General features: G+C 37.1%; 1 protein-coding gene across 2 annotated transcripts; it reads left to right on the forward strand.

Moving 5' to 3' along the window:
* The first annotated feature begins 745 nt into the window (after positions 1-745).
* GOLGA7 (golgin A7) lies at positions 746-19,413 on the forward strand. Of its 2 annotated transcripts, none has more exons than XR_005213388.1 (6): positions 746-802; positions 1,020-1,152; positions 7,748-7,900; positions 14,232-14,333; positions 15,375-15,441; positions 18,009-19,413. XR_005213388.1 is itself a non-coding variant. In XM_037813377.1 (6 exons), the coding sequence occupies exons 2-5, from the start codon at positions 1,042-1,044 to the stop codon at positions 15,424-15,426; spliced, it is 414 nt and encodes a 137-aa protein (XP_037669305.1). In that variant the 5' UTR covers positions 746-802; positions 1,020-1,041; the 3' UTR covers positions 15,427-15,441; positions 18,009-19,413. The 2 variants fall into 2 exon arrangements, 1 of the variants encoding a protein (XP_037669305.1); XM_037813377.1 differs by having other exon boundaries at positions 15,379-15,441.
* Positions 19,414-25,210: the final 5,797 nt, after the last annotated feature.

Raw genomic sequence — 25,210 nt, forward strand, 5'->3', positions numbered from 1 at the left:
TCAGACGGAGATGCCAACAAATTGTTTTAGTTAGGCACCACCAGAAAAGGAAAAGATGGGGTTTCTTAGGATGCTCTGGAAAAGGATGCCACTGGCCATGAAGAGGAGCAGAATTTCTTGTCATCTCAGGTCACCTGAAGGGGTGAAGGCTGAGGTGTTTTATGAAAATCTTTGGGGTAAGTGATAAGTTAATCAACATCTCAGAGAAAAGGGTTGGAAGAGGGATGCTCGACAATGTGGCCCAAGCAAGTATACTGAGGGGCCAAATGGATCCCCAGGGGTTTCTATTTCTATATTCGTGGGAGCAGCAGTTTATTTCATATAGAGTTGGGTGGTGTCAAACATGTAGGCTGCGACGTCCTATCAAGAGTGAAAATAACCCCTTTAAATCACTGATCAGAAAATACCTCGCCACAATCAATAAGGAAGTGACACAATGAGGAAATCACAAGTCTCAAACCCTTGCATTCTCTTGCCACCTCCGGTCCCCACAGTTCTGCCCCGCCCCGCTCCGCTCGCCCCGCCCCGCTCCGCTCGTCCCGCCCCGCACGCCTTTTCCTTCCGGAAAGGCTCCTCCCAGCTGGACTGGAGGCTGAATCGGCCTCTCGGGCCCCTCCCGCTGCGCGCGCCTCCGCCCCGCAGCGCGCAGCCTCGGCAGAATCACTTTACGGCCGTAGGAGAGGGTGGGTCATAGATTTGAGGTAGGCGGACAAGGGGAGGGGCGAGAGAAGAGGCTTTTTTGCGACAAGACGTAATTGACGGGGCAGGCGGCGCGACAGCAGCTGGAGGGCCGAGGAGGCGGGTTGGTGTTTCCCGGGCCGAACCGGGCTGTGGGGGGCGCAGGGCTTGGGCAGGGGCGGTAGCAAAAGACAGGCCGTGACAGCATGGGTGAGGGGGAGCGGGGTGGGAGAGGCCTTGGGTTACTCTGGGTGATGGACGGGCCCGAGGAGCTGGCGGGCCGGAGTCCTAGGTTCAGGCCGGGGATATGACCCGTGGTTGGTGTCCCCCCGAATCCGCAGCGCGGCCGGTCGTGTCCTCGCCATGAGGCCGCAGCAGGCGCCGGTGTCCGGGAAGGTCTTCATTCAGCGAGACTACAGCAGTGGCACACGCTGCCAGTTCCAGACCAAGTTCCCCGCGGAGCTGGAGAACCGGGTACGCATGCTGACTCCCCGCAGCTGCCCTAGGGCGAGTGGGGCGGGGGAGACTTCTCAGAGACGGGAGGGGAGCTGGGCCGGGACCCGGTCAGCTGAGTGTCTCGCGGCTCTGGCAAGGGAGAGGCAAAGAAGGGGCGTTGGCCAGAGGTGTACGGAGAGGACCACTAAGGAAGACCTGGTCTTGGTAACAGGAAGAATTCGGTCCCGAGCGTGATGACCCTATAGAACTATAATGCCTGGGGCGGGAATCGGTACCTGTAGTCTTCTTTCCCGCCTGACCCTCACCCCGGGTTATTGATAACAGTGATGACAAACTAATTCTTGAGACTCCAGGCCACCTCACTCAACAAGTTGTAAGCTGTATCTTCATACCTCGCCACGCAAGAGAAATCATCATTCTCGTGGCTGGCGTTTGTGCCCATTGTCGTGGTTGCACTTCTCGACAGAAAGAGTTATTAATTTGCTGTGCCAGGCAATGCAATCAGACCTCCTTGGGGCCTGGAAAAGTGTAGAGCATTAGATGGGTCTCGACGAGAAAATATCTCAGAGCCTGGCCTCAAACTCCTCACTCCCAGTTATGGCTCACTGGGAGCCACCTGTACTGGCCTGTATATCAAAACTGTCCTCAGAATGTAGGTCTTTTGGGCAACATTGCATACAGAAAAGGAAGAATGGGGTTTGTTTCCTCTTCCTTCAGACTTACGTTTAAAAAGAAAAGTATCTTATTGTAAAGATACAATTTGGGGTGTGTGTGTGCGCGTGCGTGTGTGTGTGCTTGTGCTTGTGCTCACCTGTGTGCACCTACCCAAAAAAAGATTCTTTTGGTTTTGAGACACGTTACCTTAGTTTTTTGTTGAGACGTCAGTTGCTGGTTAGATGGGAGCAGGTTTTGTGGCTCTTTCCTCTTCGGCAGTTTACTCAGACTGAGAGATGATTAGGCATGCCATGGGTGTGGGGCTAGGAAATGCTGGTCATGGAATAGTGGGTGTAGATGAATCCTGCTAGACAAAATGTGTAGCAGTCCATTAAAGGCAACTTGTAGTCAGGTGGGTCACTCTACCTGATTGCCAAGTTTGGAAAAGCAACAACCAACAATTATAGTATTCCTCTTTCCTTCAGCTTGGTTTATAACCATGGGTAGGTTAGTGGCCCAAGCATGTTCCTTAAATGCCTTATAAAGATGTTTTGTGGATTAGCTGGTTTGTGAAATGTCATGTAAATACTGTAGTTTGTTGTCACCATGTTATGTGCTAACTCAGCCTGACAGTAGGTAGACTTGTCCATGGTTGTTTGAAGACGTAGAAATTGAGCAGGTTGCCTATTGGCTAGAGCTACTGGATGTTGTTTTTAAAATAAATTGACATCACAGTTAACGTGTTTTACAAGTTAAGACATAGGAAATGGATCAGATGTTTTAATTTTTAAGCCTTTTATGGAACCAAGACTTATACCATTTATGTAATTTCAAATCAGAATGTAAACTCTTCTTTTTCACCACAGTTATTTGAATGTTACAAGATTCCTTTGTTTATAGAATTTAAAGTCAAGCTTCCAACTCATAGTCTAGCCATGTCTGTGTGAGGAGAATAGGACATTGGCCTTCCACTCTGTGTGTGTGATAGAGCCTTTATTTTATAGTCTGAATACAGCAACACAATTTAGTCAGTGCTCCACTGATTCTTACAGAAAATTGATGTTCTTAACTTCTGGAGTCCTTTTAGTTTCTTTGATTTCTTAGAGCTCAGAATTGCTTGTGGTACTGAGTACTATATGGAATGTTAAATGGTGCTATTCAATTGTGCCTTTGAAATTTTTTTTTTTTTTAATGTTTGGGTTAAAACACTGGCTTATACTTTAAACAGCTTTGGAAAGCCTTGATTTTTTTTTTTTTCCTGTGCTGAGATTAAATTTAAATTATAAGTTTGAATTTTCCGTGCTTTGTTCGGTGGATAATTGAAAGGTTTGTCTCTTTCTCTACAATTTACCCTAGAAATTTTACTGATTGCTCTGCCACTAGGCCTGATTTTCCTATTGTGAAAACATCACACTTGGCAACTTAATATAGGAAGAAACTAATATACAAATGTTTCATATAACTTTTAAGCATTTAAAAACACATTTATGCCCTTTAATTTGGGAGTGAGGACGAGTTCTGTCAAAGAATTTACTTTCTCCACTGCCTTTTAGACTGCAATATTTTAATGCCTTTGTGCTTTGGGGCCAGAACATTTGTTTAAAGGAAGCTTTGCTCTCATTTTAGCCAAAATATAGACATCTTAGGCAGCCTTAGTGTCTGTAGAAGAGAAATGAGTGAATTATATTTGAGTCATTTCATCGTTCCCTTACATACCTTCAAAAATGTATCTCTACATCTGGTCTGTAGAGACTGCCTTTTTATTTGCCACTGTGATCACTTTAAGATTTAGCACTATAGAAAACTACATAACTCTACTGAAAGAAATAGAAGGGGACCTTAAAAGATGGAAAAATATTCCATGTTCATGGATAGGAAGACTAAATGTCATTAAGATGTCAATTCTACCCAAACTCATCTACAGATTCAATGCAATCCCAATCAAAATTCCAACAACCTACTTTGCAGACTTGGAAAAGCTAGTTATCAAATTTATTTGGAAAGGGAAGATGCCTCGAATTGCTAAAGACACTCTAAAAAAGAAAAACCAAGTGGGAGGACTTACACTCCCTGACTTTGAAGCTTATTATAAAGCCACAGTTGCCAAAACAGCATGGTACTGGCACAAAGATAGACATATAGATCAATGGAATCGAATTGAGAATTCAGAGATAGACCCTCAGATCTATGGCCGACTGCTCTTTGATAAGGCCCCCAAAGTCACTGAACTGAGTCATAACGGTCTTTTCAACAAATGGGGCTGGGAGAGTTGGATATCCATATCCAAAAGAATGAAAGAGGACCCCTACCTCACCCCCTACACAAAAATTAACTCAAAATGGACCAAAGATCTCAATATAAAAGAAAGTACCATAAAACTCCTAGAAGATAATGTAGGAAAACATCTTCAAGACCTTGTATTAGGCGGCCACTTCCTAGACTTTACACCCAAAGCACAAGCAACAAAAGAGAAAATAGATAAATGGGAACTCCTCAAGCTTAGAAGTTTCTGCACCTCAAAGGAATTTCTCAAAAAGGTAAAGAGGCCGCCAACTCAATGGGAAAAAATTTTTGGAAACCATGTATCTGACAAAAGACTGATATCTTGCATATATAAAGAAATCCTACAACTCAATGACAATAGTACAGTCGGCCCAATTATAAAATGGGCAAAAGATATGAAAAGACAGTTCTCTGAAGAGGAAATACAAATGGCCAAGAAACACATGAAAAAATGTTCAGCTTCACTAGCTATTAGAGAGATGCAAATTAAGACCACAATGAGATACCATCTAACACTGGTTAGAATGGCTGCCATTAAACAAACAGGAAACTACAAATGCTGGAGGGGGTGTGGAGAAATTGGAACTCTTATTCACTGTTGGTGGGACTGTATAATGGTTCAGCCACTCTGGAAGTCAGTCTGGCATTTCCTTAGAAAACTAGATATAGAGTTACCATTCGACCCAGCGATTGCACTTCTCGGTATATACCCGGAAGATCGGAAAGCAGTGACACGAACAGATATCTGCACGCCAATGTTCATAGCAGCATTATTCACAATTGCCAAAAGATGGAAACAACCCAAATGTCCTTCAACAGATGAGTGGATAAATAAAATGTGGTATATACACACGATGGAATACTACGCGGCAGTAAGAAGGAACGATCTCGTGAAACATATGACAACATGGATGAACCTTGAAGACATAATGCTAAGCGAAATAAGCCAGGCACAAAAAGAGAAATATTATATGCTACCACTAATGTGAACTTTGAAAAATATAAAACAAATGGCTTATAATGTAGAATGTAGGGGAACTAGCAATAGAGAGCAATTAAGGAAGGGGGAACAATAATCCAAGAAGAACAGATAAGCTATTTAACGTTCTGGGGATGCCCAGGAATGACTATGGTCTGTTAATTGCTGATGGATATAGTAGGAGCAAGTTCACAGAAATGTTGCTATATTAGGTAACTTTCTTGGGGTAAAGTAGGAACATGTTGGAAGTTAAGCAGTTATCTTAGGTTAGTTGTCTTTTTCTTACTCCCTTGTTATGGTCTCTTTAAAATGTTCTTTTATTTTATGTTTGTTTTCTTTTTAACTTTTTTTTCATACAGTTGATTTAAAAAAGAAGGGAAAGTTAAAAAAAAAAAAAAAAAACAAGATTTAGCACTATGCTTTCTACCACATTGTTCAACAAGTAAAAATTCTAGGAAAACAAGCCTAATTTGTACTTCCATTTTGATTTTCGATGTTTATTGGCCTGAATTTGTATTTGGCCCCAACTTCACCTACCTCTAAATTTTGGCCTTACTCCTGTATTAATGTCCAAGTACCCAGGGCAGACATAGACAACTGTTCAAAGTACCTAAATATAAGGAGATAAAATGCCAAAATTTGCCCTCTTGAGTCCTATATATTACATATGTCATTTGTGTTTACTGCCGTCTTCAATGCTTTTTTACTTTTGTTTCCCTTTTCGTTTTAAATAACCTTTCCAATACATTTTTGATTTTTTTTACCTTTTTTTCATTTTTTTCTTTTTTATTAAACTTTTAAAAAAATCCTTGACCTTAGGTGTTTTTTACATGTTCTACAATTTGCCTCCATCCCTTAAAATATTGTATTTTCAGAAAAACTCTTTAAGAATTGGTATTTCTGGTATGTACAGAAATAATCTGAAAGAAATAAGATTTTTCTGGGTTTGGATCCATTGTGTCGGAATCATTGTCTGAAGAAATATAAATATATAAATAAATCAAAGCGCTTTCTTTATCAAATCATATTCTACAGGCAAATCAAATCTGAGTGTTAATATCATTTAGACTTGTGTATTTACTAACTGACTTGCCAGTTGGTAAACCTGGGTATAGTTACATGAGCATAATGATTTATGAGTCTGTTTTCAGGGAATGAGAACTCTTTGACTTAGGTTTCCCAGATGACCAATCTTGATATCTCATCTTCAAGTAGTGGGTCAAAGGAAGAACACTATCCTGGCTCTTAGCACCATCTCCACCCACCTAATCCTTGTCAGTAATTCTAGCATCTTGGGAAATTAAAAGTAACAGAAGTCTTTTTGAAAACTAGATAACCTGCCACCACTTTAAAGGTTTAAATTAAACTCTTTCATGCCATTGGCTCATTGAGTACTCATAGTTTTCCAAACAAAGAACATAAAATGATGCAGCTGCCTCTACCCTAGAAGATTTTAGCAGTGTAAAGGTGATGATCATAAATTGTTTTGTATTTTAAAAATTATTTTCTTGAGATGTTTTGTCCCAAACTGTATAATGAGGTTCTTTGAATTTTTTTTTCTGAATCTATTTCCATACAAAGAAAGATTTAAAAAGAGAATTAATATATTTGTAGTTAATATTTTTAGGAATAAGGGAGGCATTATGCAAGAAGAAGGCTAAGGGTAAGAACGGATAAATTGTGGTTATCAAGAGTGATAGTATTAGATGAGATACTCTACTAATTGGCCTTGAAAGTCCTGGGATAAAGAATTGAGATTTGAAATCTACAAAGTACTTTTGGGAGAAAAAGTAAACTGATATTGAAAGAACAAAGTAAAAGCAGTTGATTAGAATGAAAAATGAGTGACAATAATTGGGTTATTCCCTACTTACCTTAAAAAAAGGGGTGGGGGAGGGAGGTTGACAATAGTAGTATTAATGTAAATGGAAGATGATGGTGTCACTGAGTAGAAAGGAGTTAATAGGAAAGACTTAGTGTGAAATGTTGTGTAGTAGTTTGGGATTTTGCCTTATTCAGTGTGAGCTTTCAGTAATTAATTAACTTTTAAAGAGATGGGAGATTGAGTAAACAGAATATAGAGCTTGTACCTTTTGAGATCTTGCTGCTTAAAATGTCCGTTCTTCCCTTTTTTTGCCTAGAAAATTCCCATGCTTAGGTACTCAATTTAAGATTACTTGCTCTCCCTAATAAAGGGAACTTTTCCCTCCTTTTGTGTTCCCGCTGTTCTTTATATATTCCTATATTATAGCGTCTTGTCAGTTTATTATGTTTTTCTGTTTACATGCCTGTTCTGCTCCAGGTGACTTTAAATTCCTTGAGGACTGAGACAGTGTCTTATTCATCTTTCTCTAAAGCCTGTCATGGTGTCAGGGCAGATGGTAGGTGTTTAGTTCATGTGAATAAGTGAATGGATAGATGGATGGATTGTATAATAATTTACTTGAAAGTCTGTATAAAGAATAAAGAAGTGCCATGTTGAGCCTTGAAGATATTCAGTGTCCATAAGAGGGATATAATTAAACAAACTCTAGGCAGTTTCAGTAGCATAAGTCAAGATTTGATCATCTAGAAAGTTGTTTGATGTTAGATAAGAGTGTTGACAAATAGCAAAATAAATGAATGGTAGCAAGCATTAGTGAGTTGCTGACCTTTTTGTTTTGTTTTGTTTTGTTTTTCATTCTTTCTTCCCTACAGATTGATAGACAGCAGTTTGAAGAAACAGTTCGAACATTAAATAACCTTTATGCAGAAGCAGAGAAGCTTGGGGGCCAATCATATCTTGAAGGCTGTTTGGCTTGTTTAACGGCATACACCATCTTCTTATGCATGGAAACTCATTATGAGAAGGTGAGGCTATGTTTGTTTTCACAAAATCTCTTAAAATCATAAAGAAGGTGAGTTTATTATATGTTAATGTTTACATGGTGACAGTTGCCACAAAATTTACAGGGGCATTTCTGATAATACAAATTTTTGTTTTTGCTCCTAATATCCAAAGCACATAGGAAAGAGTCCAGAACCTTTCAGAAACAGTTCGCAATTGGTATGTCAATTCAGAGTTGACATGTCAGTATTCACGTTTTGCCTGTACTTATGAAGAATGTAAGAAATCTGTATGTTCTTATTCTGCCCACCTTTCTTTCAAGATTCTTTTTTACTTGATTCCTCAAATTTCTATTTTCAATCATATGCCCCAACCTGAGCTCTTACCTTCTTTTTCATACTGCCTGCTGGTTCCTCAACTTCAAATGTCCAAAAGTCAAACCTCAAACCTCCTCATTTTGGTTAATAGCACTCCTTTCCTTTCAGTACCATCTTTAGGTGTGCAGGATAAGAAAGAGGGAAAAATTGATCAGTTGTCAAAGAATGAAATATTTACTGCTTTCCCCATTCATTAACTTTTCTTGAGTTCTTCTGCTACTCTCCCAGTTTGTGCCCTTATTACCCCTCTCCTGGACTATTGAAATAGTTTCCTGACTAATCTCAGGTCCTCCATTCTTTTCTTTTCCAATATATCTTCTGCTTTCTTCCTAAAACACAGTCCTGCATCCCCCAACACTCCTGCCAATTCAAAGAACTTCCTTGGATTCCTATTTATTGCCACCAAGTAAAATTCCCTCACATTATCTTGCAGCCAAACTCGTTTACTCATGGTTACCAAGCATACCTGCCTGGTTTTCCTCCACCTAGAATGCCATTCTTCCCGTGTCCAAATCCCACCATTCCTTTAGTCCCACTTACACTTAATTTTTCCTTACTCTTCTAATCAGAATTCTTTCTTTTCTCCTTATCCCCACCACATTTTGTTTGTATCTGTCTTATGGCATTTATCACTCTCTACTTTGGACTGTAGCAGTTTACATTCTTGACTCATTTGTCCTTCAAGTGTGAACATTTTCTTGAAGTCAAGAACAATGCCTTAACCATTTTTGTATTCCTTCTAATGCCTACTGCTGTGCCTTGTGAATAGTAGGTACTCATTAAATATGCATTAAGTTAACAACTCTAAGTTTTTCACAGTAAACCTCTAATATATCATTAAATTCTTACAAAGTTTAGAAAATGAAATCCTGTCAGAATATCTATATTATCACCATCTGATAGAGATGATCCTGTGATTGCCTTGCTCTCTGCATGACGAAGAGCAAAGAGATGCAACTAAAATTTTGCGCTTCTGGTTGAAAATGCTACTGTATTCTTTGAAAACATCCTGACATGTATTCTTTTAGTGTTGTTTAACTCCTATCTCATGTAAAAGGATATATTTAAATAACTAAATTAATAGTTTATATACTTATCCACATCACACAGAGAAGCAACCAGCTTTCATTCCTGTTTAATGTCCTGGCATTCAAATGCAGCAGTTATAAAGGAATAGTATCAGTTTTCAGTCTGCTTTTGTTCTTGGTTTCTCCTCTTCAAATAAGAAATACTGAGTTCTGTTGGTACGCTTCTTTCGGTACCTGAAGGGACAGGGAATTCATTCATTGTGTACTGTGTGCTAGGTAATGTGCAGTGGGTGGAACTGAACAAGACAAACATGGTTGCTGACCTTGTGGACTTTATAATTTAGTAGTAACAACTGATAATAACAAGGAAACAAAACCAACAAAATTGTAAATTGTGATAATTACCTTGAAGGAGACACACTGGCCTAGGGAAGGACCTAAATCGATTGTTTGGTCAGAAAAGACTTCTGAGGTGAAAACATTTAAGCTGATATGTGAAGGATGAAAACCCTGGAGCAGTTTGGGAGAGATCAGTATATGCCACGGCCCAGAGGGCTTGAAGGGTCCTGGCAATTGAAAGAATGCCCTTGTGGCAGGGGAAGAGGGGGGAGAGAATGGCTAGAGATGAAATTGGAGAAGTAAGCAGAAGCTGTATCATGCAGAACTGTGTAGGCCATGAAAAGATGTTTAGATTTTATTTTCAGTGAATTTGGAAGCTATTCAAAGGTTTTAAGCAGGAGAGTGACATCATCATCAGATTTTCATTTTAAAGAGATCCCCTTGCTCTGTAGAGAAAAGGTATAAGAGTGGACTTGGGGAAAGCAGTTAGAAAGCTCTGCAGTAGTCCAAGCAAGAGGTGATGATAGTTTGCACTAGGTACTGAGCAGTGGAGATGAAAGGAGGGGGACAAACTCACACAGTAAGTTGAAAATAGAACCAAGATTCAATGAGGAACTGAATGTGGGAGGGGAGGGTAAGGCTGAATTAAAGTCATATATAATATTGCCAATTTAAGGTAGAAATACAGCCTCCAGAGAATTTTGTTCATGGTTAGTGGAGTATCAGATGCTTGAGTTATCATTTCACTATACCTTTTAGATTTGTTGATAAAATTTTAATTAACTTTTATTTATCCATATGTATTTGCTGAAATAAATATAGATACCTCCTACTAATGTCAGTATTAAAAAGCAATTGGTAATTGGGTGTCAGCCAACTTATTTTTTTAATGCAATTTTATTCAGATATATTCACAATCCATATAATCATCCAAAGTGTACAATCAGTGGTTCACGATATCATCATATAGTTGTGCATTCATCACACAATTTTTGAACATTTTCATAACTTCAAAAAAATAAGAATTAAAAAAAAAAAAATTCAAACACCCCATACCCCTTATCCCTCCTTATTATTTACTTTTTGTCTTTGTTTTCTTACTCATCTGTCTATACACTGGATAAAGGGAGTGTCAGTCACAAGGTTTTCACAATTACACAGTCACACCGTAAAAGCTTTATAATTATACAGTCATCTTCAAAAATCAAGGCTACTGGGTTACACATCAACAGTTTCAGGTATTTCCTTCCAGCTATTCCAATAGACTAAAAACTTAAAGGGAATATCTATATAATGCATAAGAATAACCTCCAGAATGATCTCTCGACTCTATATGAAGTCTCTCAGCCACTGAAACTATTTTGTTTCATTTCTCTTCCCCCTTTTGGTCCAAGAAGGCTTCCTCAATCCCACGAAACCAGGCCAGGCTCATCGCCGGAAGTCATTTGGACAAGTTATTGAATCTCTTTTGAGTTTTTTCAACTGTAAAATGGATCTTAGAATTAATAAATTGCCTCACATATAGTAGATGCTTAGTGAACAGTGTTTTCTTAACACAGATTTAAAAACGAAGTTAGTGTCTATATAAATTTTAATCTGCTATTTGTGAACTCACGAATATGATTTCTTTATTTCAAGTATAAATTTTAGCAGCTGCTAGTTTATTTAGATGCTAAGACATTTAGCAGGTCTCAGTATCAGAAATACAGTGGAAATTGATCACACTATAGGTTTGTTGCTTGTGAAAACATTTCATTTTATTGTTTGTAATAACTAGTTCAGAAGAATCTACAATCACATTCTTAGAGGCATTTTCCACTTATAAGTAAGCTGTAAGTCAGTTAAAATTTTTGTGCAATCCCACTATATGTTTTAACTTGGCTATATAGGGAGTATATAAGATACAACTTTATATTTCTAATTAAGATCTCTCTGTTTTGTAGGTTATAGAGCAAGTGGTATAGGACAAGTAAAGACCAAATAAAGATTAATCAAGAAACCAAAACTTAAGGCATGGTCACATTTTTTAAATCGGTGATTTTCTCTTTAAAGAAACTAGTTATGGGTAACTAGATCATGCAAAAAGAATAGCTGGAATGATCATACTTAAGAAAAGTACCTGTACTTTTAAAAGAAAACTTTTAAATGTGCATTTGTATTTTTTATAAAATGAACACTCCCCTCTGTTCCTCCCCCATTTATCTCCTAGGAATTCCTGTGCTATTTTTTTCTGCTTTATGAAAGGACAAGTTTGAGTCATTTAGTCTTTATTGTTTTAAACACTAAAATTCCTACTCTACAAACAAAAATTTTAACTGTGCCAAATATAATAGTGCTTACCATCTGTCATGTGGGTTACATTTTTTGAGATTGTAAATAGGCCTTTTAAATCTCATAGAACAATCATGCCTTTTTGTCCTATAATGTTCTGTTTATTGATTTAAAATGAAGATAAAGCCTTCAGTGTCATTTCTCTATTGTTGTTACCCATTATAATGAGGGAACAAATGGGCTTGTAGAAGATTCTCCTCTCAGTAGCAGTAAGCCTTGTTCATCAACTAGAAAATAGCCCTTCTGCCTATAAGCTATAACCTGTAAAATGAGCATAGGAAACTTGGATACTTTCTGAAAATACTAAGATCTTGCTGTTCTCATTTAGCCTCGCTTAGGCTTAATATTCTCAGGGAGGAAAATATCCTTTCCTGAATTTGGTTGTGTTTACCTTTGTAAACATTATACAAACTGAAGTTTTGTTGATGGTTTAAGAGTAACAGAAATAATTTTGTTTTTTATAATGGTTTGTTTTGACATTGATTTACTAAAAATAATGTGTGTAAAATATCACCGTAATGTTTCTTGGGCTGAGAATGGTGCTTTGGCTTCTCTGGGATACCATGTGAGTTTACTCATGTTAATGCTTTTGTATTACTAGAGACTAAGAGTTTAAAAGCATCATGTTTAGGACAGTATTGCCTTCACCAGAATACTAGAAGAGGATTTGGAATTACACAAAAAGAAAACTAATTGCTTTCTTTCTGAACTGTTACCTGAGTGCACACGAATGTTACTGAAGTTTAAATGAAAACCCTGCCCAGCAAAGTTTTGCTTGAATCAAATAAAGGAATGCTATTTCTTTATTAGTAATCTGTACCCAAGAAGAGAGGGGAGAAAGCTGTTCTGAAGGAATCCTTTTTTTGAAACCAGCCATGCAAACATTTTCTGAGTATCTCTGCTAGTATTAATGAACTAGGGTAAAGTGAGACTGACTCTCCAGTTTCCAATTTTGGCAGGTGAGCTGAGAAGGAAATTGGAGAGAAGATTGAGAGTCTGCAGTTGGGCACCTTTATGAGCTACTTCCTTCTATTAATTATTTGAGGATGATTGACAAACTGTGATATAAAGATAGTACCGAAGATTCTTTTTTTTACTTGTAAAGACCAAGCACAACTCAAATTGTTTGAGAGTTGACAATAAGACAGTGATTTATGTATTACTTCAGGTAATTAGGTGAAAAATATCCTAGAAATAATATTCTTAATTTACTACATATAAAGTTCTGAACCTGCAGCTTGTTCTTTCAATAATATCATGCTCTTTTTAAAAAGCATAAAACATGAGATTGTATTATTCCCAGAGATGTAACCTGAATAAGCTATTTTCCCTCAAAAATCAATTTATATACAAAAGCATCTAAATTGTAACCTCCCAATTTGTTACTTTAGCCTGATAAATTATACACTCACCCTTAAATCATTGTTTATTTTCCAACTTAAATTTCATACAGTTCTTTTTACCTTTCTGTTGTTATCACATTTGTCTGTATGACTTGATCATTTGCCAATAGCATGAATGTAGAGAAATAGATAGTAATTTAAAGAGCTGGATCAAAGCCTCTTTGAACATTAGGCCCAGAAAAGGGTTATGATGACTTTGAGTCTGAAATAAAACATGTAAGTCTTTGATTTTGGATATAGCTATTAAGATTTATTTCCTTCTAGTTTATCTGCCTCAGAATTACCCTTATTAAATCTGGAGATTTGGCAATTTCCAGAAGTTCCTTTGTATCCTATCTGGTTTTTGTCTACATTTGCCTTGACTTTTACAACCTTAATACTAAACTTATAAATTGAGGCTCCTATCTAGGACCCAAGAGCAAACTATAGAGTAGCACTGCATTGCAGCTGTGGAAATGATATAAGACATTTATGGTCATCAGAAACTCCATGGCAGCTAAAGCCTACGTGCTTTACAAAGGAAATAAAGTTGTCCATTTTAAAATGACTGGGCTACCTTTTGTTATAGACCAACCTGTATCATTACTTAAAGTAGATGAAAACATACAAAGGAAAGAAGAAACAATTCTTAAGTATTAAAAGGGAAGGCCAGGAACTATCCTTGATATTAGAAGATGTCACATGAACAACACTTTACTAGAGTAGGGCCAGAGAAAAAGCGTAATTAAGCATTGTGTTCAGAACTGTATTTCTTCATATGAATATATGCCTTGCTTTGAAAACTAATTCTGCTGCCTGAATATTTTGAGATCTAGCTGACACTTAAGGAAAAACCTGATGAAATTTGTTAAAAGTTGTGGTGTTTCTTTCCGTTAGGTTCTGAAGAAAGTCTCCAAATACATTCAAGAACAGAATGAGAAGATATATGCTCCCCAAGGCCTCCTCCTGACAGATCCCATTGAGAGAGGACTTCGAGTTGTATCTTTTTAGTCCAGACCAAAAGGCCAAAATATTTATAAAAAGAAAATTCTGATAGTACTTTTTGGCATTGCCTAGAGAGAATTTAATTCCCATCTCTTGTATTCACCCTAGGAAGATTCTATGTTAATTGCACCCAACATAAGACTCCTGTCTCCAACATTTTTCTTGAAACATGTTTCTCTTTCCTGTGTGTGATACAGGTTTCTGTGAATTATTTAGTATTCTGGTTACTGGCTTTCTTGGTGGTTCTAGGGGCATCTTGTAGTAATAATAGGGGTGGCATGAGTAATGCATTTCAGCTGCAGAAACTCTGAACCTAAAGCCCTTTGAAATGCATAAACTCATAATGTGTGGTGAGACTTGTCATCCAAATGAATTGCAGTTCCATGGGTTCATCTGACTAGCTGAAATCAGTTACAGCTGCCAGATGTATAATTTCATTACCTTTGACATACTGTGCATATTTTTAGAGGCAGTAAGCTTTGAAAATCACTAAGTGAATTTGGTAAATAAAATTGCAAAAAACTAATTCAGCTTGATAACTTGGAGTAATGAGTAAAATAATTAAAAAAAAAAATCAAGATCACCTAATCCCAGGCCTTCCAGCTGATGATAATTTCAGCTGTTTTATTATACTCTGCAGCAAAGGATTTTAAACTTTTAGGGGTCATGAACCCTCTCCTGAGATAAAATTTTGCATACAATTTCAGGAAGTTTCCAAACCCATTAATTCACTACTTCTGTGAACTCTCAGTTAAGAACCCCCTACTCTTACAATAGAGGATCCTTTTTCAAGTGTTTAAAAAAAAAAATAAATAAATAAATACTAAATATTTAGGGAGGAACTACATGTGGAGTCTATAAGTAATTACATTTCTTAAAATTTTGAGCATCATGTTGAACTTGAGTAGGAAAAAAATTAGTAATTTAAAAATAAAGCGGTTTTAAAGAAAAGACAGTGCAGAGTATATACATCATTTGCCATTGTCCCCTTTTATATATTTTGTTCTATAGTGTGTTTTCTTAACAGCCATGCTGTTAGATTGAAATTACCATTTATGAAGACAGAGGCATGAGCAGTGGAAGATAAACCATAGAATTAAAGGTAAATGCAAAATTATATGATTTATATTCAGTTTTTGCAAATTTAGAGGATGCATGGATTTTCCTCCCTGAATGTTAAATAAATCCTTAAATAATGGTGTATTTGCTGTATTGAATTACTATTTAAGCTAATCACTGTATTCGTTTGATATTTAAAATGTGTAATTTAGCCATAATTCTATTTTATGATGTAGAATTTAAACATGATATTTTTTTCTGTATCTTTTTCAGACTGGTTTTGTTCTGTCTTTGTTATATTCTTGGAGTGGAGTGTGTATGGGGGGGTATATTTGTCTCCTTTTGTTTCAATATTTCAAAACTATCCTAGGCATTTAAATAGTTGGGTTTTGCATATAAAAATCAATTCAGAAATTTCCCTGCCTATATTACAAATGGTTTTAATAACCAAAAGGACATTTTGGAGGGGAAAAGAAATTCTGAATATTCCATTTACTATATTTAAATAGCTTCAGAGCCCTGTAGAAAAAAAACATTAACCTAGTGGGTAGAACCATAAATGTAATTCCTTTGTTTAGAATTTTTATGCTATTGTAAATCCATTTAATACCCTTGAATAAGTGAGAAACAAATTGGAGTAGAAATCGTAATCTATGGAGGCATCATGGTTGTGACTTTCAGGAACTATTTTCACAGTTCTCGAAGTCATAGGAAGTTAGCCTAGCCTTGTAACTGGCAGAAAATAATACTTCACTGTTTCTGTCAATTTCTATCATGTGCTCTTTCTACAGATACTGTTCTGCTACTGTACTTTTCTAATTGACTTTGTTTGCAGGTGTCTGTCACTAATTAACAGGCACAGAAACAGAATGTACCAAAGCAGACATATTCCTTCCCAGAGCAACAGTAATAACGGTAGTTATCATTTTGGGTTACCTACTGTGTGCCAGGTATTGTACATATGGCATTTCTAATTCTAACAAGATTTCTGTAAAATAAGTATTTCCCTGATTTCATAGATGAACCAAGCAAGGTACAAATAGGTCAAATGAGTTCTCAAGGTCACACAACTAATGAGTGCAGTGTTAGATTATGAACCCCAAGTCTGATTAGCCTTAAAACCCATGCCAGCAGCAGTCTTCTCTCCAATTTCCTCTGTGGCAGCAGAAACACAGAGAAGGGAAAGAGTTCATCATATTATTCAAAGTTTTTATCCCCTTTTCTTTTTTTCTTCAATACTTAAAAAAATTTGTCTGCTTCTATACTGTGTATTGAATCCTATAACCAACTAATGTTTCAAAGCTACTTTCTTTTACCACTAGTGAACATATCACCTGAATTCTTAAAAGCCAAAGATATAAGTAATGACATGCTCTGCCATATGTTTATTTCTTTCAAAAGGCTCTGTTTTGGAACACTTAGTGTTACTTGTCCATACACGTTTTTCATGTACAGTTTCCAGACTGATATTTCTCAAATGCGCTATAAGGAACCTTATGTGTGGTTTTTGTTAGATGCCATTGGAGTAAGTTTGTTTTATCAATTGCAGCTGCCTTGACTTGGCACAATCCATTTGTCATGACTCATTTTGCAGCTATTATTACTAAATAGAATATTTTTCTGAGGTGGTGTGGGCTTTTAAGCAATTACACACCAGAGGCTAATCTATCAATATTCAAACAACTGTGAAATTTTGAAATGGAAAAGATTTACATTAGGAGCCTCTGGATAGTTTCATGAATGCAAATATTTTTGTTCAACACTATTTAGTTTTCAGAGCTATGTTCATCAGGCCCAGGACCTAGTATGGGCTGAGATCTTGGAGGAGAGGAAAAAACTGTAAGGATAAATAATTCAGCTTTACCATTTTTGTCAAGTCTGCAGGTTGAAGCATTTGGTGGGAATTAATGATTTAATAAAAGTGTACACAAACCATAAGGATGGCCTTTATTTAGAAGAAGAGCCTCAAACAAAAATATTTTTTAATTTAATTTTTTAACATCTTGCAGATATTAAACAGTCACATCTTTATAGTCATATTGTTAGATAGACTGATGGTATTTTCTCTCTCTGTATTAAGATTGTTTTATTTTAAAAATAGGATAAATGATTATTCTATCACCATGAATTAGTGATAACAAAAATAGCTAACATTTGTTGGTATTTATTATGTGACCAGCACTGTTCTCAATGCTTAAATTTAATCATCACAATGGTCCTACAAGCTAGATACTGTTATGCCTGTTTTTCAGATGAGGAAACCGAGGCACAAAGAAGTTAAGTTACTTGTCCAAGGTTAAACAACTTGTAGACAGCAGAGCCAGGATTTCAGTAGAAGCAGCTGGCTCCAGGATCTGCCCTCACCTCTGGGATGTACTTCCCCTCATGACATGGTCATGATTTAATTATACTTGGATTTCCAGGCTGTTGAGCTGTATACTCACTTATACAAGCAGTACAAATCCAAAGATCTTATTAAATAGAACCCTGAGTTAACAGAATGTAGTCCTCATATTATGAGCTCCTATCACTTGGACTAAGAGAGATGTTTTTGGAGATTATTTTTAACATCCTTTCTAAAACCTTTATTTTTTTCCCCTCTAATTATAGATCCCACTTTAAGCTGGGACCCTCATCTGTCCACTGGCCGATCACAGAGTGTCCCCTACCTCCTCTCCAGAGCATCATTCCTTTGTATCTGCTGCCAGAGCCATGGTGCCATTTACTCCAAGGACTGACTTTCTAAAATTCCGCACCTGGGGTGACCTCTAGTTGCTCAGCATCCACTTTGTGTCTCGAAATTGTGTAGGATTCTGTCATCTTTTAATTAGTTTCTGAGAAAACACAATGAAGCATTTTGCTTTTTTATTCAAAGCCATTTAATAAAATATGCTGTCCGCCCAATGCAAAGTTGATTTCTTATGTGCCACCAGTACCATTGGTTCTCTTCATTCCTTGGGTGAGCTTCCCAGATGACTTTAGACTTCAACAAGTCGTATCTTCACCAGTGTTCAGTCTTATTCCCTCAAGTTAGTAAAACGTTTTTCTCTGGGATTTTGGTGAGGGATAGGCTGTATCTGTGGTTTTGCTAATGCATCTCCCAGATTTCAAGGAACCACCAGTTTTGCCATGAGTCAGATCTTAAGAAGATCCATTTTTGCTGTTTAATTTCTCAAACTACAGCTCATTAGAAAGATAATGTATAATGTTATTTGTTTTATTCTAGCAGTTATTTTTAATTAAACAGTATTTAAAGCAATTTCTAGTTATTTTCTTTGGAGAGCTTTGTTATTATTGCATTACCATGAAGGTTGGGAAGATGTGTGTTTTGCTTGTTCATTACAAAAAATAAGTAAGCACAATAAAGTGGATGCTAAACCATCAAACACATAAATGTTTCCTGCTGTGTCCCTGAATGTGTAATAAACAAGTGTAATATTTTAATTATAGTTTTGTTATAAATGTAACTTATGAGGAAAAAATTTGATAGGAATAATACTGTATATTGCTAATTTTTAACTATCCTTACTGGCAAATCTTAAGAATTCTAGACCTTCCTCATATACAGTATTCAGTGCACAGAAATCTTATGGTTCAAGTAAAGTAAGTGATTTCCAAGTAAAACTCCCAAGTCTAAGTCGGTATTTCTAGTCCTTTTTTTGTCTGTACATTTCTTAGTACCAGGGCTTCTTATGCCCTTAGTTCATCTTTGGGGTTTGAGAGCACTGTATCTAAATAGAGAGTTTAAGAAATATATTAGGAGAGAATGAAACAGTTAAAAGTTTTACTTTCAGAGATATTGTAGGTGCTAATACTGGATTTAATCTTTCAGATTTAATTTTTCTTATGGGTTTGTTAGTTATTCAATGAACCCCATAAGTCTATGTAATACTTTAATTGTATAAAAACCCTTTTGTTACTTTACAGCCTGTAAGAGTATGTCTGTCTGCCTTTTAAACTGTTGCAATAACTTTGCTGATATATTAACACATTAGTAAAACTTTTCTTAAACAAATTGTCTCTGTGTCATATTTGCTGTGATTTTGTAAAGTGGTAAATGATATGGTATTAAATCTGGCAGACAATAGTGTTAGAATCACTGGTGCAGTATAACTTAGTATTTTTAAACAAACATCTTAAACATTTGTATCGTACATCACACCTTTCAATTTTTTTTACATGCTCCATCTCACAAGGGCGGATGTGGTAGCATAGGTAAAAGTCAAGAAATAGTCCTTAATAGCCAAAAATGTATTCAGTTAGAGAAATAAAAGGTTGAAATATTTCATTAGAAAAAAGTTATTACAGTTATTGTTACCACCTTGGATCATGTGATCATTTGATGGCTCAGTGTTTGAAAATGAAGTGGATTTATAGAGAATGTCAGCTTATAAGATATAGTCTGTGTTCTGACATTTTCTGTGAGCTCATTTTCCTACACAATGAAATTAATATTGAATAATACTTATATGCAGCCAGTAGTCAAAAAGAAGTTATAAAACCTCATTAAGTTCCTTCCATATTCCACTTGGCCCTGGATCCTAGCAGAAGCTAAAATCATAGTTTCTCAAGCGTTAACATGCTTTGTTTTGTGGTTTGTTTCTTAATTTTATATAAAGGGTATTGGAGAATTAGTGTTAAACTTGGTTTATATACTTATATCCCCTCCTCCTTAACATGCTTTTCTTCCTAATTCCAGCCCCTCTCCCCAACAAAGGAGGTTATAATTCCATGAGGGCAGAAATTGTTTCTTAATTACCTAGCATCTATCCCTAACTCAAAGCATCGTAAACAGTGTTAACATATAGTTAGCACTTACGTGTTTGTAAAGTGAATAAATGACTGAGATAGAGTCTTGACAATCAGATCATTAACATCAGAAAAAAAGTTGCTACACCTTGATTAATAAGGTCTTTGATTATGTTTGATAAGTTAGTGACTTGTATGCCCCTCTATAAAGTCTTGTGCTAAGATTGGGAGAAGGTATCTGTATTAGTTAGGGTTCTCCTTGGAAACAGAATCAATGAGAGATGTCTCTTATTATCAAATTGTAAAAGTGACTCACGCAACTGCGGGAGTGCACGAGTCCAAATTCTGCAGAGCCGTCAACAAGCTATCAACTCCAAGGAAGACGTCCGACGAACTCCTCGGGAAATGAACCGACAACTTTGACGAACTCCTCAGGAAACGAACCGGCAACTTTGACGAACTCCTCAGGAAACGAACCGACAACTTTGACGAACTCCTCAGGAAACAAACTGGCAACTTCGGCGAGCTCCCCAGGAAAAGCTTCACTGAGCAGCTGAAGAAGAAGTGAAGGCTCTCCAACCGTCCAGCTTATAAGCCTCCAACTGATCACCCGGACCAAATCCAGCCAATTGCATTCTCTCACTGTGGAAGCACACCCCTTGAGTCATCAGTCAGCTGCAGTCAATTGACTGATGATCCGACAAACCAGCCCGTTGGTTTATTAACCAGCCTCAAATAGCCTCACAGCAATCGTCAGGCCAGTGCCCGCTTGACCAGACAGCTAGGCCACCTAGCCAAGTTGACACATGAACCCAACCATCACAGTATCTGTGGCTTATACTCCTTTAAAGTGAGCTTTTGCTCAGAGATAACTGCTGTTGAGTCCAGTGACCTTTCTCTTTGAGATTAGTAATTCCCAAACCTGGCTGGTAGTAGAATCATCTACATAGCTTTTAAAAATGCCCTGAGCCTTACGTCAGGCCTTATGGATCAGAATCTGACGGTAGGAACTAGAAACCTGTATTGTTAAGCTCCCCCAGGAGATTCTAATGTAGCCACGTTTAGCACCATTGCTCCAGAATCCTAGTTCACACTGGTTCCAGAAGCCCAGGTTTCTGAGTATTGGATATCTTGCTGAGGTGGGATGGTAGGCCTGCAGAAAGGAAAGGAATTGCCCTCAAAGCCTCTGAGGTAAGAAGGTAAATCATGAATAAATCTCTTACTCATACTTTGTCTTTATTATTTTCTATATCATTGACATTGCTAATTTATTGTGATGTTAAATCTGCTAGCTGTGAATAAAACTAGAAAACATTTTAAAGTATATTTCTCCTTTACTCTTTCACATTAACTTTTTTAATCTGATAAAAGTTCATTTTTAGAGTTTCTACTTTTCAAAGTTCTCTAAGGACCTAATGAAGTGTGAATGATACTTTGTACTCATTTGAGACCTTGCTACTATATTTCTCTATACAAAGTTACAAGAAATGGTGTGGGAAATGTGTGTATCACATTAGCAAATAAAATGAATCAATTTGTAATCTAACATCACCAGAGACAAATCTAAGAGTACAATCCCAACTGTAACCCAGGCAAAGTGGTCCCCATCCTCATCTGTGCATAAAGATCAATAAATATAACCATCACACAGTGACCAACTTTAAATCTGTTAAATCAGCAAATGTGTACATGTGCAGGATTTTATTATTCCCCCCACAAAAGCTAGAGTAAGTGGTTTTATAACATTAACTTGCAATACTCAATACTTCGAAATGTGTAGAGGACAGCAATACTTGATTAACATCTTATTTGTTGTTAATCATTGAGATTGCCAAAATGTAGGTTTTGGGCCACCTAAAATCTGGAATAGTTTGGGAGTACAATGTGTGTATTTTGCTCCAAAATTAATAGACACAGAATCAAACCTCAAATGGTGCAGATTTGAAATTCTGAGAAATCCTGCCTAAAACCAGGAAACCCTATAGGAATTTAATACCTATTTCTAAAAGCCTCCATTTTTCAAAAAGAGAAATAATTCTCTAAGTTAGGGACAAGCAAAAATTTTTAGTCATTGTCAAGTTAAAACAAGTTTATGCCAGCAGCGTTAGAAGGTTTTTTTTTTTTTTAATATTGTCTAAGCAATAAAAATATTTATTATCCTAGTGAGAACTTAACTTTTTACCATGGTAGTGGAATCTAATCTTCAGATTCATAAACCATCTTATCTTTGAAGAACTTCTTTTTGTTGCACTTGCAAAGAGTTCTTTTTAAAAAGGGGGAGTGGAGGAGGTGAGGCAAAAATCAGTCCATAGGCTGCCAGGTCTGTTGTTCCTGAACTTAATGTTTCTGCTCACGTATATATTATCTTAACTCATATTTTCACAGAACCGTTTATTGCCAGGAAATGAATGTAATAATTTGTACTCAAAGTGTTTTGGCAATTAGTCTTCTGGGAGCAACCAAATGCCAAACAACATAACTGTTGAAGCTCAAATTTTGTGATTACAAAGGACTCAGAAACACAGATGTAATGTGACATTTTCTTCCCAGTTAAAGGATTGATGTGAACAGCTTTTGCACATCTTTGTGTATTTCATACAATGTACAAATATTTAATCCAATGCCTGCTTTCTTAGATATCTGAAGGATTATATGCTTGAAAAAGGAGTATTGTTGTAGACATTGGTGTCTAATTTTTTTTATTTTATTTATTTATTTATTTATTATTCATTTTATTGAGATATATTCACATACCACGCAGTCATACAAAACAAATCGTACATTTGATTGTTCACAGTACCATTACATAGTTGTACATTCATTACCAAAATCAATCCCCGACACCCTCATTACCACACACACAAAAATAACCAGAATAGTAATTAAAGTGAAAAAGAGCAACTAAAGTAAAAAAGAACACTGGGCGCCCTTGTCTGTTTGTTTGTTTGCTTCCTTCCCCCACCTTTCCACTCTTCCATCCACAAACTAGACAAACGGGAGTGTGATCCCTATGCCACCCCCAATCCCACTGTCCCCCCTCATAAGCCACATTTTTATACAATTGTCTTCAAGATTCATGGGTTCTGGGTTGTAGTTTGATAGTTTCAGGTATCCACCACCAGCTACCCCAATTCATTAGAACCTAAAAAGGGTTGTCTATATTGTGCGTAAGAGTGCCCACCAGAGTGACCTCTCAGCTCCTTTTGGAATCTCTCTGCCACTGAAGCTTATTTCATTTCCTTTCACATCCCCTTTTTGGTCAAGAAGATGTTCTCCATCCCACGATGCCGGGTCTAATTCCTCCCCGGGATGGTGTCTAATTTTAAAATAAGGAGGGCTTCAGTTGCGTAAGTAGCAAAGGCCAAACAGCATGTTTTCTCTGTATTGTATTTTTAATATAGAGAAAAAAATTTCACTTAATATTTAACGATATGGACAGACTACTTCAGGATAGGAAAAAATCATCTTTAAAGCCCAGGATTCCAGCAGCAGTCATATTGACAATAGAACCCTCACCAACCCCTGCCAGTGAGAGCTGTAAATTTAAAATAATCAGATCCTTGATAGAGATTCTATGAGGAAATTCTGAAGAAAAGAAAAACTTGTATACATTGTTTTCTCTTCCCAAATAGAGATTCTGTGAGAAAATTCCGAAGAAAAGAAAAACTAGCTTGTATACATTGTTTTCTATTCCCAAGTACTATGTAGATTTTGAAATGACCACAATTTTTCTGTCAGGGAAGAGTTTGGTATCAGAATAATGTGCAGCTGCTTACTAGCTATATGCAACAGTTAAAGGCAGAAAGTAAAATCCTCTGAGACTGAAGGCAGCTTTTCAGCTTATAGGATAAGATTTAGTCTTAGTTCAGTTAACAGACAAGCTTATAAGAAACTTTAAAACTTATTTGCCCTGGCAATCGAAGTCCCAATAAGATTTTTATGGAACTTGACATGCTGATTCTAGAAAAGGGAAGGAGACATGCCCTACAACTAGCAAGATGTTACAAAGTTGTATTAATTGAGATGTGTGGCGTTGGTACAAAAATAGAACAGAACCATGGAACAAAATGAAGATCTACTTCCAGACCCAAATGTATATGGTGGGTTGGATAGTCTCCCTTTGCCCCTCCAGATCCTTTCTCCTTCCTTTTCTGTGCTGCTTTTTGCTCTAGAAGACTGAGATCTGCAGAATACATCATACTGGCACTCTTGTCCTGTGATTTACGGTAAGGTTCAGCCAATGAGAGGCATCAGCAGATCTGAGCATGGTACAGTGACTCACGGGGAGTGGCTAACGAGTGGACCAGCTGCTTAGAGACCTGGAAAGGCAAAACTTGAAGGCTGGTGAGGAAGATAGAGGAACATTTAAGTGGATGGACCTCTAGGAATGTGAACAGAATCTGTAGAATTCCTATGCTATGTAAATAAATGTTCACCAGATAGTATCTACTGCAGGAAAGTTCTCCCTGAGGAAGTGGAAAGTCCTTTGGATGCCAGTCAGGCTCTTTCCAGCCTCCCTGGTGCTCGCTTGGCAGAACCAGGTAAAATGGCCACGGGAGCAAGGACAGAGGATGCATGTGGCTTAGTGACATGGGCTTGCTCTCATCACAGCTGATCTGGCTACTGCCACTGCTGAGTGCCCAACCTACCAACAGAGGCCAGTGCTAAACCCTCAATACAGCACCATTCCCCAGAAGGGAATTTTGATTATTACATAAAACTGGACACTTTAATTACTGAGTTGGGACTGTGTTTTATGGCTTACACAGACCTCTGATCTTTTTTCTTAACCAAAGAATGACAAGAGTATTCGTGAACCTTTCTTGGTTCATCCCAGGGTAGGGGAAGAACAATCCCCATCAAATAAGTGGAAAGGGACAAAAAAGTTGCAGACAAAAATAAAGTTGCTTTATGATTACATTCCCTGTTATGTTAGTTGATAGAGTGGATATACACACACATATACACATACATACATATACACACAACTCATTATTATTGCTATATATTATTTTTGGACACATAATATGTGGTGAAATACAGAAATATGCCTAGGAACAACA

This window comes from Choloepus didactylus, chromosome 20 (assembly GCF_015220235.1).
Source record: "Choloepus didactylus isolate mChoDid1 chromosome 20, mChoDid1.pri, whole genome shotgun sequence".
In the NCBI taxonomy this organism is placed as follows: Eukaryota; Metazoa; Chordata; class Mammalia; order Pilosa; family Megalonychidae; genus Choloepus; species Choloepus didactylus.

Excerpts from the sequence above, each read along its gene's own strand:
- GOLGA7 (XM_037813377.1), top strand. The coding sequence starts at position 1,042 with ATGAGGCCGCAGCAGGCGCCGGTGTCCGGGAAGGTCTTCATTCAGCGA. Across the intron at positions 1,153-7,747 it reads CCGCGGAGCTGGAGAACCGG|ATTGATAGACAGCAGTTTGA; the intron begins GTACGCATGCTG and ends TCTTCCCTACAG. Across the intron at positions 14,334-15,378 it reads TTGAGAGAGGACTTCGAGTT|ATTGAAATTACCATTTATGA; the intron begins GTATCTTTTTAG and ends CCATGCTGTTAG.